The sequence below is a fragment of the Hydra vulgaris genome, chromosome 15 (assembly GCF_038396675.1).
Source record: "Hydra vulgaris chromosome 15, alternate assembly HydraT2T_AEP".
Taxonomy (NCBI): Eukaryota; Metazoa; Cnidaria; class Hydrozoa; order Anthoathecata; family Hydridae; genus Hydra; species Hydra vulgaris.
In genome coordinates this window covers 44,809,673-44,825,000 of record NC_088934.1, presented here as the reverse complement: position 1 = coordinate 44,825,000, position 15,328 = coordinate 44,809,673, and the positions used below count along the sequence as shown (strand labels likewise).

Genomic DNA, 15,328 nt, shown 5'->3' with positions numbered 1-15,328 from the left:
GTTTTTTGGTGTTCGATTAATTAATTTATGACATATAACTTGCATACTCTGTTTCTCTAGAGCATCAACAACATTATAAAAATTGTCTTGATCAGGAATACCATACAAAACTTTATTAACAAGTGTAAGAGAATACATAAGCAAATCTTCATCTAAATTATTCCCTTCAGATTCTTTAAGTATATCAATGATGCCTTTCATAGGTAGTTCACCTTGGTTTACCGATTGGGCAATTTTCCAAACTAATAAAGAGTTGCTTTCTGTGTACTCAACAAAAACAAGCATCAATTTTAATGAAGTTTTTTGAACCAACCGATACTTAGATGAAAGTAAGCAATAAAGCCATTGTATTGTATCATTATGTTCTATCACACCATTCATACCATCAACATAGAGCATGATTTGACCAATAGCACGTAAAATGTAGTTTTGGTAGTTTTGGTCGGCATCAGTACCAACAGTAATAAGACAACTAAGTCCATCATTTGTAACAAACTCGTGTACAAGATCTTTATCATCCTGAAAAATTTGCTTTAAAGAAAAAAGTGCTCTTCTTAAATCACGTCCAGTTGCTGTCAACAAATTTGCTATAATATTATGGACACGTACAGAGAGCTGAGTTCTAAGAATAATTGCGTTCTTGCGACTTTCCCTAAAACCATCCAAGAGTTCATCTTGTTCTTCTATAGATACTTCTAAGTCCAAATAATTACCATTATGGGATAGTTGAAGAATACAATCCTCAATATTATGGGGTGCTTTTAATAGTCGGTGAATTGCAGGTATTTGTGAGCATATTGCTAAGTTTTCTCTAAAAACATAGGTTGGCGGACAAGAAGGCTCGGGAAAACTTGTACTATTAAAAGGATCAGTATCATCTAAATATTGTACTTTACTCTCAAATGGTGCCATAATGCGTCCCTTATCATTTTGTTATGGCGCACAAGTAAACAGTAGTCAAAAGGAGTAGTATCAAAAGTAGTATCAAAAGGATTCAAAGTAGTACAACAGTAGTATCAAAAGGATTCAAAAATATTTTCAATTGAGAGAATGAAATTTTTTAATATATTTTTGAAGACTGAAAAAGTAATTAATAAATCAAAGTTTGGTTCCTATTCCAGAGATGTGGTGCACAATATGAAATACAAAATTGATTATATCTTGTTTTACAAAGCGGTTCATTTACAAAATTATTATTTCTTAAAGTGTATTTGCTAATGGGTTTCAAAACAAATAAATCTTCAAAAACTAAAGGGCATAAATCGATTTTCCGCATATAAATGAAACATAAAAGATTAAATTCATTTAAATCGTATAAACACTTGTTTCCGAAAAATTTTTCCAATATGTGAGAAATAGATCTGCAAAGTAGATTAAACGCATAGCGTGTTTCTGACTGCGGTAAAAACGATTTAAATTACTTTTGCCTGCACTACCCCAGCCAGTAATTGCTTAAATTCGGAAATTATTTTCTTTGATTATATTCTTTAACTATCTTCTTTAGCCTAAAACAAAAATCCGTTGCAGCTCTTATAATTTTTTTTAAATCCTATTTGGTTGAGCATTATTTAGGTTAAATTTCTTTGAGAAGTTTTAACTTGAAAATCTTACGAACAAAAATCAAATCTAAACATATTTATCAATACTTAACTGTTTTCAGATTGCAAATACTTCCGATTTTTTTTTTTTTTTTTTTGCGCTTGGCTGCAATCAAATTTAAAATTTTCAATTTTGAAACTTTTGCAAATTTGTTTTCATATATCTTAATTTTCAATTACAATTACAGATAAGTGCATTGAGCTATAAAAGTAAAAGCTTGCGTGGACTTGATTTTGTGCGTGCGCGGACTTGATTTTGTGCGTGCGTGGACTTGACTTAGTAAATTTTTTGTGCGTGCGTGGACTTGATTTTGTGAAAAAATGTAAAAAGAAATGCTTTGTCTTGCTTATGGAGAGGACCACGTTTTGTGTTTTTGCAAAGAGTGCATGGTTTTGAATAACTATTCACATAGCAGGGTAGAATTTAAACGTGTTTTTTCTGCGGCTGGAACTTTTGAAACTAAAATAAGTGGTTGTTTGGGCGATAAAACTTCGGATGTTCTCTGCTTTCTTAAAGCGTAATTAAAAATAATCAAAAAGAATATAATTATTTATTAAAATAAGTATGTGTATTACATATTTATAAATTTAATGAAACTTTTATATTTTAATTGTTAAGTAAGTATAAAATTATAAAATCAATAAATTATCACCAATGAAACTATAATTTAATTAGTCGATTTTTATAACTTATATTTGAATATTTTATATTATTATTTTCTAAATTTTATAAATAAAATATTAACTTCTTTCAATAACAGACATTTAAAAATAAGGGTTTAATCTTGTGATCCTGGGACTAGATAATGGTAATCCCGAAATCCTGGGAGTAAAAGAATTACAACATTACAAACTCTAGTTAGGGATACCCGTAAACTTCCTGGCGTTATTTGAATATATCTTTTCAAAAAAAAATTTACTACCCTAAAATAAAGTTTTAGAAATTTATCAAGTTACTTTCCTATCTTTTCCCATAGTACTTTTTTTTTTTCCATAACATATTTTCATTTATTAAATATTACAACCTCCATAAATTTACAATTAATATTAATGGCCAAGGCAAAAAGAAGAAAATTACTTTTTTCTTATCGCCGAGCACATTGTGGTCTATTGAGGAGAATTGGATTTAACACAACTACTACGGGCAGTTATTATCGGGCCAAAAGACAACTCAATTCCTCTGCAATCATTAAAATAGGTCAGTCAAAAAATTGTAATGTTATTAACAAATCCTTGCATGTTCTTAATTGCTTTAACTGAGGGAGAATGTTTATCAAGCGAAAGTGCAATCAACAAAAACCTATGAGGCGGAGAAAAAATTCACTGACGCACCTTTTTTGGGCAAAGTGTGCCGATTGTTTCAGCTATTTTAATTATATATTTTAGTATATACTCATAATAAAGAAGATATAAAATAAACAGTTATAATGAATATGAACGATAATTTAAAAAAACAATCCCTTGAGAAGTAATAAATTAGAAAGGATTTTCGTAGTTATTTTAAAATCTTTTTTGTTTATAAGTTTTTGATTAATCGCTATTTAATCGCTTTTTTATTTATACGATATTAATAAAACGTATATAAAAACATTCCCTATAGATAATTTGTGCTTGTATTTAATAGACAACACAGTTATTACTGGTGTACTCCGTCAGTGCATTTTATCTACTTAAGACATTTCTAATTGCAATTAGTTGTATCAGTGGCTGATTTCGTATGATGTTGTTTTGTTTTGTTTCGGTCCATTAATTTTTATCTACCTATTTTAAACCTTATTTAGTTAACTGAGTCTTTTTTTTTCTCGTTTTGAAATATTTGATTTTGACTTAGGTGTTGTGTTGGCGTAAGTTAAAATTTTGATAACTTTTTTCAATGTAATTAAGCAAGGTTTGTAAAATATACTTGTCAAATAAATATCTTTAAGAAAAAGTGGCGCGTGGTGTTGGTCACTGTAAACAAAAGTAACCAAGAAAATTTTTTTTTTCAAATACTAAAAATAGTTTAAATTTAAAAACTTTTTAAACAGTTTAACTTAGGGATGGCACTTTTACTTATTTAGATGTAAACTTACTTTTAAACGTAAACTGTTTTTTCATAACTTACTTGGAGAGTTCCACGCATTGTGTTATGTAGATGATCGCTCTCTTTAGGTTCTACTTTTATCAAATTTTTATATTATTCCCGATTTTATTTTCTCCTTGACACACAAACTGCAATTAGGTTGTATTATTTAAAAAAAAAAAGAAAATCATAAGAAAATTTGATAAAAGTAGAACTAAAATAGAGTGGTCATCAACGTAACACAGTGCGTGGAATTCTACACTTATTGAAACATTATAATATATTTACATTAACTAAAGTTAAGTAAATTTAAAAATTCGTAACTTTTACTGGTAAAAGTAATTCAGTGAAAGTATACAGGGCCGTCTCAAAGAGATCTAAAGAGAGGTGACGTATCTGTTTTTTGCCGAGTAAGACTTAGAAAAATTGTGTTGCCAACTAAGATCTTTAAAAAAAGAAAAGAAAAAATAAGAAAGTCCTCGTTTGCTAACATTTGCCGACTGCCAACAAAAAATCCAAATATGACGACTCCAGATTCAAAATTCGCCGACTAATTAATTTACGCCCTCCCCATGACGGATCTGAAAGTATATATCATAAAAAAGGAAATTACTTTTACCAGTTAATTTAAAATTAAGTTGTGAAAAAGTAATATACTAAGGTATATACAGTATATTAGTAATATACAGTAATTTAGATTTTACATATACAAATATTTTGATTGAAATTTTTTTAATATATATGTAAGTAAATTATTTAAGAAAGTAGTTTTATGTAAGTATAAGATTTAAAAAAAGTAAAATTTACTTTTAAAGAAATAAATGAAAACTGCGTTATAATACAGGGATTGCGCCAGCTTTTTTTGAAATATGAGAAAGATAAGCTTTAGACATACCCCCTAGAGGTGTTAAAAAAAAAAAAAAAAAAAATTAGTTTTCGCGTTTTGAAAATTAATTTTGCGCAAATATGCAAAAAAAAAAAAAAAAAATGCAAAATCTTTTTTGTTGTTGTAGACAACAGTTATGAAAAAACCAGGATACAAACTAATCTAAAAAAAAATTTGGACCATTATGAGCACATCAGATCAAAAAAATTTACAAAATATTAAGATTTACCTGCGCTCAAAGCCTAATTACTTGGGAACTATTTGGGGCATTTTTCGGTGTATTTTACGGCATAAGCACAATATAAATGTCAATATATACAATATAAAACAATATAAAACTTTTATAATAATATAAGATATGCAATTTTGTATAAGCAATAATAAAATATATTATATATAAAATATATTTAAACAATAGGACTTACTATACATTTTAATGTATTATTATTATTATTATTAAATATTAAAAAATATAGCAATAAAGATATAGCGCATAAAAATAGAAATATTAGTAGCCTATTTTTACAAAATATTATACTGTCGCGCCATACGACTTTAGTTTTTTCAAATTATTATTAAACTGTATTAATTTATATCTGTTATTGCTTAAATATATTATTATTATTATTATATATTTATGCTTATTTTACTGTAAACGATTTTTTTGTAGCAATTATTATTATTTTTATTTATTTGTTAAACAATGTTTTATAAAATGAAAAACAACAGTCACATACAATAAAAACTTTTTAAATAAATAAAAAAGTATTTTTTTGTATATTTAACTATTTTTATAAATTTATGTTTTATAAATTTAATGTGCTTAACTAAATAATTAGATGTTTATAATTTATTGGTTGGTGTTGTGTATACCAATATTTTAAGAAATAAAATATATAGATATCCCAAGATAATAAGAAAAGTGAACATTTGCTTTTTTTATCTTTTTACACAACATATTTTTTTAATTTCATGAAAATTTTTTTCAGCTTTTTCACAAGTCTTATCTAACAGGTACTTAAAGTGTGGCTTGCGCTCAACAAGAAATTTTTTTTTGTAATTGTCTTTTTTTTATATTTGTCCCAAATTCGATTTCTTGTGTATTAGCATTTTGGAATTTTTTTTGAACACCCCTAACGCCCCCTTCCTACTTTGAATGCGAGGGCAATAATTTACTGAAATATTACTATTTTAAACTAAATTTATATACATAAATAGACTTTTTTTCCATCGATTTCATCAATTAATATTTAAGTGTTTGAAAATTAAATTAAATTATTAAACTTCCAATTATGGATCTTTATAAAGATGAAGCTTTTTAAAAATATTGTTTTTAATATAGGAATGACTTTACTTTATACACCACGACAATACTTTTTGAGAGTGTTCTTTTTAGAATGCTTGTACGAAACCATGATAAACTTTTGTTTAAAATTAAACCTAAAAAGTATACAAATGTTGTTTTTGTAATATTTGTTTTATTTACTTTAAGATCAAGAAATTTTAGAGAAATATTCACTGTTTAATTTGGTTTATGAAAGAATAGATTTAATTTATAAAAGTTTCAGCAAAGGTTTATTGCGGGTAAACTGTTCGTTTAGTTTGTTTAAAGTATTCATTTTCATTGGGATAGCAAAACACTTTTTTTGCGATTTGCCGTGTTGTTCAAAAGCATTTTCCGTGCTGGATCAACTCTATCAAAATACTACACAATTTTAATGTACACAATACCACTTTAATTATTTAATGCGTTAGTGGTCAAGCCCTCCCTTCATAAGCAAGAAGTTCCGAGTTTGATCCTCACCACGTCCCTGGTAGTACTACGCTCTACTTGTTTTTTCGCGCAGCGGGTTTGTTTGTCAAGATTCATGTTTCGGAGTTAAAGAGTTGAGAGAGGGTTGTTACTCCACTCACAATTTTTACATAACAATTACATTACAATTTATTACACCCTCATCGTTCTCAAGAATCAATTTATAACCACACTCAAGACATTTACCAACAACTGCCATAATATCTTTAAGAACAACAAAGTATATAACAATATTATATTTATCGCTTGTTGCGTTTATCCAAGGGTTAGAAATGTGACTTTTTTTTTTTTTTTTAATTAAAAAGGTAGCATTTTCACTAAATGATAACAACTGTTTTTTTTTTTTTTTTGGGGGGGGGGGGGGTTACATTGTTTGTTTTAGGGTTTAAAATTTCTGGAAATTTTCCGGGAAATAGTGTAAATAAACTTTTATACTTTTATAAAATTCATTCTTTTTTTCAAAAGTATGCGACTTATCAATTTAGTATTTGGGTATTCAATAGTATTTCAACCAAAAATATAAAATAAGAGAACCACGAAAAAATAGTCAAATTATTATAATCATTTCTGTGAACTCCTATCAAGTCTTTGGGCGTCAATATCAAGTGAACTCCTATCAAGTCTTTGGGCGTACATTAGTAAGGTGACCTAACTAACAGTACGTATTGCACCTTCTAACATCGTGTGCAATCCTGTCCGCTTTCTCGATGGTATCTTTCTAACTCGGCTACTTATATCTTTTCACTCTAACATATCTTCGTTCTTTCGAAGCTCACCTTACTCTCGGTCTGTGAAGCAGGTTATGACATTCCTTTTGGAGCTAAACCAGTCTTTGAGGGCCTTGGTTATGTGGCCTCTATATGGCATTAACCGGAGGAGGGAAAAACCACAACACCAATTTTTTTTAAATTGAGTTTTTTCAATGTTCAAGTTCTTTAATTTCGAATTCTTTATTAAAAATGTTATACATGCTTTTTTTTTATAAGCATTTGAAATTTTTGCAACAGGCTCGGGTATGCTTAAGCAAAAAGTTAAAAGATTAATGGGTATAAGAAAAATAAAAAATTGATTTATGCTCTATATTTGCTTTGGTTTTAATGTAGCTGAATTAGTGTTGTAGTATAATATTAAAAAATAAAACATATATACTATATACAAATGTTATCAATGAAATCAAAGATATGAACTTCGCATTCCTTCTCGTCTGGGTCAATAAAGGTGTCACCTGGAAGAATTTCGTTGGCACCTTCATTTATAGAATCATCTACCTTCACCGGTTGAATATCACTCTGATTTCCAATGGGTTGATCACTGTCAAGGTCAATGATGGATGGTGGGGGCACTTTGAAACTATCAAGGTCCTCTGTTTTAAAAAGCAAATCTTCTAAGCCATCAGAAATCATTAAACACCCAGTCATTGTCCAATATTTCTCCCTTTGCTTGTCATACTTCGAAGTGTTTAAAGCTTTCCATGCTTCCCATGCCCATTGTGTAATCAAAAATCATCTCTCTTTTGCAGTGTAGGGCATTTCATTACTGAACCATCTATCAGAATGATTATCTCTATCAATAAGTCTTTTCAGAGTAGCAGCATATCCTGCGTTAACTGGTTGTCAAAGGTCAGTGGCACCTGGTAGACCGTACCAGAGAAGTCCTTAAGCAGCAGCCACAGCATCTTTAAAATTCTCCTGCATCTGTCCCTTTAAATTATCCAGCAAAAGAACAAATTTATCAAGCTTTTGTTTTTTAACAAATGGAAGGAGTGTTTTATCACACCAGTGCTTACAAATGTTTTGGTCTAACCAAGTATTTTGTTGGAAATAAACGTGAATATCTTTGTGCCATGCTAACTTTTTTTCTTTTGAAATGCGTTTTCCATGATCTCTAGAAAAGATGGCTAGCTTTGGTTGCTCTCCTTCTGGCCGAAACATAACTTGAAGGGAACATTGCCTTTTTCCAATCCTGAGCCCGGTTGTGATGTGTTATGTGTTGCACCTTGACCCTTGGGTACATACTTGTAAGTTTTCTTACCATGAATAATAAAGGGAAGTGAGCTCTGGTCAACATTGAGCCTTTGTCTAGGTTGGTACCGTCCCCATTTTTTGGAGCTTTAGATTCTGATACACTTTTCATTTTTAACTCTTTTTTTTGTAAAAATCGAACTATAACATGAAGTTTTATTTCCACGTTTAAATCAATGTTTAGTTGTATATTTCTAGCTTTACTCCAAAGCCAGGAAAAGTTAACAGTATGATCTTTCGATCTGGCTTGTAAAAATTCTTTGTAAATAACTTCGTATAGTTCAAGATATTTTGTGGAACGTCTTCTCTTCAGAAACAATTTGCGATAGGATGATTAGGCATCTTTAATAAAAGCTTCTTTTTTTTAAGCTATTGCGAAATCTGACTTTGTGTTACACCAAACAATTTTGCTATAGTTTCTTGGTTTGCCTCATAACCATAGGCGTTAATTGCTTCTGCTTTAAAGGCAGCCGCATATTTTTGGCGTTTCTTACCAGCTAATTTGCTAGACTCTTCACTTTTTTGCATTGCACTTACAACTTTGTTGACTATGTTATTGAGCAAATTTTTCACTGCTAGAGTGATAAGTTCTTCGTTACTTTTTTTTTTTTTTTTTTTTTTTAAAGATTGAATATACATATAAATATAAAAAAAAAAATCACAAACATAAGTAATAAACAAACTTCTGTAATACGAACTGTAAGAAGAACGCGGGAAACTTTGCAGAAGACCAAAAGGTCTTATCATCAAGAACCGCTTTACATTGTCATACATATATATACGTATAGAAAAATTAAAATATTTACAAAATTTTTACGTTAAATTGTTACATTATAATTGTATTAAAGTGTAAGATAACAATTATACAAACATGTATCGTTACTTTTTCTTAATATTACCACGTTTATTGCTAACGCAATGTTTGAAATATATATTAAAGTATATTAAAAAATAAGAGTTTATATAAGAAGCTAGCAGTGAACAAATTTAGAAAAAATCAGTAAGTAAATTTTTATACTTTAAAATACTCTTTTTAATAGTTTTTTTAAAGCCATTTAAGTTTTCAAGGTTAATAATATTTTGATTAAGTAATAAAAACTTATTCCAGATATGAGATGCACGATAAGTAATTTTAAATTGCACAAGCTTAGTTTTGCATGAAGGCTCAAAAAGGGTACTATTTGTGCGCAACAGGTATTTATACTCGGGCTTTTGTTTATAAAGACTATAGAAAATTGAAGGAGTTTTTTGCATTTTACTATTATACATAAGACTTAGAACATTATATGTATTAAGTTCAAACAATGTTAGTAAAGACATCTGTTCAAAAAGAGGCTTTGTGTGTTCGTTTTTATTTTTAAAATTAATTACTCGTATAGCATGCTTCTGTTTACGATAGAGAGGTTCTAGTTTACTTTTATAGGTACTACCCCATGATGTATTACCGTAATTTAAATAACTTTGAACAAAGCTATAGTAGATTTGTTTGAGTAGCGGCTTTTTCAATAAATGGCCTGATTGGTATATTTTTCCAATACTTTTAGATATTTTACTACTTAAATAGGCGATATGTTTATTCCAATTTAGATTTTCGTCAATAAAAACACCTAAAAATTTAGTAACATTGTCCCTACTTATTTCTCTATTTTCAATAAACAATTTTGGACGAGAAGATTCAACTTCTTTTTTTTTATAAGAAGGATGAAATAAAGAAAACTTCGTTTTACTTAAGTTAATAGAAAGTTTATTTGCCCTAAACCATCCAGAAATTTTTTCTAATTCTTGATTCATTTCTACGCACAGTTCGTTTATAATTTTTCCGGAGATAAAAAAGTTTCTATCATCAGCAAACATTATAGTTGAAATTCTTTTTGATGCCCGATAGAGATCGTTAACGTAGATTAAAAAAAAGCAAAGGCCCAAGTATTGAACCCTGAGGAACACCACACTTTAATATGGAAGGATTAGAGAGTTTATTATCTCCATAGTATATAGATTGCACACGTTTATCTAAGTAGCTTTCTATCCATTTGTTCGTTCTACCCCTTATGTCATACATGTTAAGGTTTGATAATAATACTTTAAAGAACTTGTGATTGTGAATGTATACAATCTTGTTTGCTAATTCTGTGAATAAATTTAAAATGAAAAGCTAGTCCTTGTTGGCTTTTAAATAATTTTTTGCAATGTTCGCATTCAACACTAGTTTCAACAGCTTCTAACGGCAATCGGATTGTACTCATTTCTCCTCTGTGCATAACATCTATTGTGAAACCAAACGCTGCCAATGTAGGCTGCTTTCTCTTTATTCTCTTTGACATTATTATTATTATTTTTAACAGTATCTGAAAATAAAACATAGAAATAAAATAAACATTTTGAATATGGTATTAAATAAACTTCACATTAAAGGGAGAGAGAAAAAAAAGAGAGAGAAATAAAACACTTCAGAGCGACTCACGGCGATTTTTTTTGCCTTAAAAATTCCCAAAGCTTTTTTTAAAGAAATATGAAATTTGGTCCAAAAGGTCCGCAATTTTTTAATTTTTCAGAGAAGTTGCAAAAAATATACTATCTATAAGCATTGAATTAGGGCTATAAATATAAGTTTATGTTTTGCATGCGTTTTTTTATAAAACCTGCTCTTTAAAAGTTATATAGATATTGAAATTCAATTTATTTAAAAAACTTGTACAAAAACTAGAAATAATCAGCTGGATAGCTGGAATGACGGTTTCCTTAACTATCAATGTTATTACTTATAAAGATAAATTTCATTTGGATCTCAAATTCCAGTTTACAACTATATGTCTAAATTACAGTTAAATAGTAGTTTTAAGCAAAAATCACATAAAAATCACTGTTTTAATGAAATACATATATATTTACGACATTAGTCATCAGAAGGTATATGTTGTAAACTGGAATCTTAGATGTACACATTATGAACCCATGTGTGAACTTTTAGATCATAAGATGCATCATGGATCGAGTCTATCCACAAGTTTGATAGTAGGTTACTTTATCGGTAAAAAGATGGTCCAAAAACCAATTTGAATTTTTATTTAGGGAAAATTTATTTACGTGGCGCGTAAAAATAAAATTAACTGTTTTCGTTACATCCGTATCCGAAAATCTCGTAAAACAAAGCAAGTGGGAGAAAATCAATCAAAAAAAAATCGCCGTGACTCTTAAACATAATGTTTTTCTGTTCAAGTATCGAGGTTTAGGCTTTGCAACACAATAACTTCATTACTTCATAAAGTCGTTGAATTGAAAAACTTCGATTTTTGTTGTTTTTGTTGGTTTAAATTTAGAAATATATATATTTAAAATTTTTATTTAAATCAAATTTAAATTTTTTAAATAGTTTATCGAGGCTCAGGAGTATGCTTACATACGCTTATTTTTTTCCAAATTTGAGCATATGGAGATACGCTTATAAGCGTTATGGTTATAAAAAAAAATAACATTTAAATTAACCATGAGTAGGGATTGCAATCCCGGGATCCCGGACGTTTTTGGGTCCCGAAAATCCCGGGATTTTCGGGATTATAGCAGGATTGAACTAATTAAATTATTTTGTCAAACAAAATGTTCAAAGTTGGTAACTATACTGAATTATAACGAGTTATATAATGCTGCTTTGCAGGTTTATCCTGTTTATGCTTTATCCTTACGATAAATGGAACAAATTTTTGAATAGACCATGGAGTTCGGGAGTTTATCATTGAAAAAAGTTTCACAAACACAAATTAAGGCAGGTTTGTTTGACTATTGTATAAAAAACAATCGTTAAGTTTGTTGGCAAGACTTCTCGCGTTAAAAAGATAAATTGTAAAATTGTTGAGCGAATTTGTGGTTAAGTGATTGCTTGAGTTTATTAAGTCGCTTGAACGTTTTGAAATGATAACCTTTTTATTGCTTTTGTTGTTTACCACAATAATGTTTACCGCAATATATGTTAATATTAGGTAACCAAAAAAGTTCGTGCGGTTTTTGGTAATTGAATTGTTTTTAGCATTTTTTACAACACCCACATCGCACAAGGCAAGTAGCTTTGTTGCGTAATAGAACGCGTGTGTCACGCGCAGTTGCTGCATATATAGTGTAGGCTTGTAACGAGCTTACAGGAAAGGTTTTGTGTAAAGAAAGGATGGCAACTCAACCAACGATTATTCGATCTTGCTTACTTTACGAGTTTAAACTTGGAAGGAATGCAACACAAGCGGCCAAAAACATCTGCACAGCATTTGGAGAAGGTACAGTAAGTGAACGCACAGCACAGAAGTGGTTTCAGCGATTCTCTTCGGGAGATGAGTCCATCGAAGACCTGCCGCGTTCTGGACGCCCATTGTTGGTTGATGAGGATGAACTGAAGGACGCTGTCGAGTCTGACTCCAGCCAAAGCTGCTAAGAACTTGCAGTGAGGTTTGCTGTGAGTGTTGAAACCATCCGCCTGCATCTGCATGCGATTGGGAAAGCGTGGAAGCTGAGTCGGTGGGTTCCGCACAAATTGTCGATCGACAACAAGAAGCAACGGCTTACGATCTGCACATCACTCTTATCACGCCACAATGTTGAGCCTTTTCTTGATCGTTTATTGACATGCGACGAAAAATGGATTGTGTACAACAATACCAAGCGTTGCTAACATTGGTTGTCCCCCGATGACCCCATCCCAAAGACACCCAAGCCCAATTTCCACGAGCGGAAGGTTTTGCTCTGCATTTGGTGGACTACAGCTGGTGTGGTGCATTACGAACTGCTCCCAACAGGCCAAACCATTACTGGACTGGTCTACTCAGCACAGCTGCAACGAGTTCACGACCTGTTGCTTGTAAAGCAGCCTGCACTGGTGCACAGGAGAGGAGTTCTGCTTCTCCACGACAACGCGAGACCGCACACCGCTCGCGTGACTCAGGACAAGCTCCAAAGCCTTGGTTGAGAGAGTTTGCCTCATCCACCATACTCGCCAGACCTCTCCCCTACTGATTTCCATTTTTTCCTTTCCCTGGGAAATCATTTAAAAGGACAGCAGTTTCGAGACCAGGACGCGGTTGAAATGGAGTTGAAAGCTTTTATAGACTCAAAGGACCGAGAATTTTTTAGAAGTGGAATAAATAAGCTTGTTTTACGTTGGGAAAAGGTTTTAGATGCTAATGGTGACTATTTTGATGAATAAATGTACTTACTTTTGTCGTTTTGTGTGTTTTTATTATATACGGAAAAACCGCACGAACTTTTTTGGTTACCTGATACTTTGGAATAACTAAAGAAATTAATTTTAATATAATGCTGCTTTGCAGAAAGAATAAAGATGATGAAAAAGAAGTCGCTTGACCCAATAAAACAAAGAAGAAAACTGCTTCGCGCACAACGAAAAGGTTTTACAGATATAGTAAATGAAAGTGAAGGTGCATCTTATGAAGCAGGAGTGTTTTAGATATTGGTTTTTTGTTATTTTTTAAATTAAATTTATATTAAGGCTGTTATTATATTTTGTAACGTTATTGTATATTACCTTTTTATATTCAAGCTTTTTTTCATTGATTGAATAATTTTATTTTGGTTAAATGTTTTTCAAATATTAGAGTTTTCACATTTTTCTTTTTTCTGTGTTTTCAATAATGCTCAAGTCGTTTTATTTTTCAATAATTTTTTTACCTTTTTATATTTAAAAAATTTTTTTTTTCATCAAAAATCTTTATTATTGTTTTTCTCAATATATGAGTTTTTTGCACGCTGTGATAAATATCTTGAGATTGGTTTGTCTGATTGTGTTGAAATTTTCAAGAGTTGTTTGTTATATATATGCACATTCACCTTATCAAAAGAATTCATGTTAGTTAACTGGTTCTCATAATAAGGTCTAGGTTCTAAGCCTTTTCGGGGTATTTTTTTTAGGCCTTAAACCAGTTTTCTTACAAAAGCTTCAATATTTTTTTAAATTATTTGATTTTGGCAGGGTGAGTGAAATCATCTGATATTAAAAAGCTGTGAAAATATCATGATCATACTATTATTAGTTTACAGGCTGTTTATCGCAGCGCGTAGTTCATTTTTAGTGTCCATGGACCCAAAATTTTGACCAAAAAAAAAATTAAAATTTTTTATTTCCTTTGCTGTGCTTTAAGTATAAAATACTATTTCTTATATGAAAATCATAAAATATGAGTGTATTTTTAAAATTTTGATTTTATTAGTATAGGACCACCTTAAAAATAATATCCTTCTAAACATGAATGAAAACAGTGAAAACGGAACATCATTTTTTCTACACAAAAAAGATAAAGACCCAACTTCAGTGTGGTCACATTATGAAGTCTGCGGATAATTTGGCAGCAAAATGTAAGAAATGTGGTGTTATTTTGAAAACATTGGGTGGTTCTACAAAAGGCCTTCATACGCACTTATCAACTAAGCATAATTTGAAAGTAACTTCAGCCGACAAAAATTTACCTAGTTCGAGTCAACAGTTGAATGATGCCAGAACCGACGAGAAGCCTCCTACGAAACGAAGAATAACGAGTTACTTTGCATCCGAAAAAAAAAAACCTTAGACAAAACACTGGCTCGAATGACAGCTTTAGATGGGCTAACATTTAATGTATTTATAACATCAAAAATTTAAGGCAATTACTAATTACCAGTGGTTTCGAAAATTTGCCCAAGTCAGCAAACTCAATTAAAAGGATAGTGGTGAGTTACAGCTTAAATATTAGACAGTTAATTTCCAAAGAAATTTATCAATATAAAGCTTTGGGAACACGATTTTCTCTGAGCTTTGATGAATGGACCTCTACAACAAATAAAAGATACATGAATATTAATGTACATATCCTAAATAAGCACTGGAATTTGGGTCTTATTCGTGTATATGGGTCTATGAATGCTGAGAAATGTATTGATGTTTTAAAAACACGTTTAAAGGAGCATAATGTTAAT

The 15,328-nt window shown here is 30.3% G+C and overlaps 2 protein-coding genes across 2 annotated transcripts in view; one reads left to right on the top strand and one right to left on the bottom strand.

Moving 5' to 3' along the window:
• LOC136091985 (FH1/FH2 domain-containing protein 3-like) overlaps positions 1-954 on the bottom strand; it is a 3,171-nt gene extending 2,217 nt beyond the window's left edge. Inside the window, 1 exon segment of the mRNA XM_065819706.1 lies at positions 1-954. This exon segment is cut by the window's left edge and continues 2,217 nt beyond it. Within this exon segment, the coding sequence (XP_065675778.1) occupies positions 1-912 (912 nt within the window). The 5' untranslated portion in view covers positions 913-954.
• Positions 955-3,386: 2,432 nt separating this feature from the next.
• The window catches only part of LOC100200569 (deoxynucleoside triphosphate triphosphohydrolase SAMHD1), a 126,686-nt gene continuing 114,744 nt past the window's right edge, over positions 3,387-15,328 (top strand). Inside the window, exon 1 of the mRNA XM_065820505.1 lies at positions 3,387-3,442. The gene's annotated coding sequence lies outside the window, so the exon portion shown is untranslated. The remainder of the gene's footprint in view (positions 3,443-15,328) is intronic.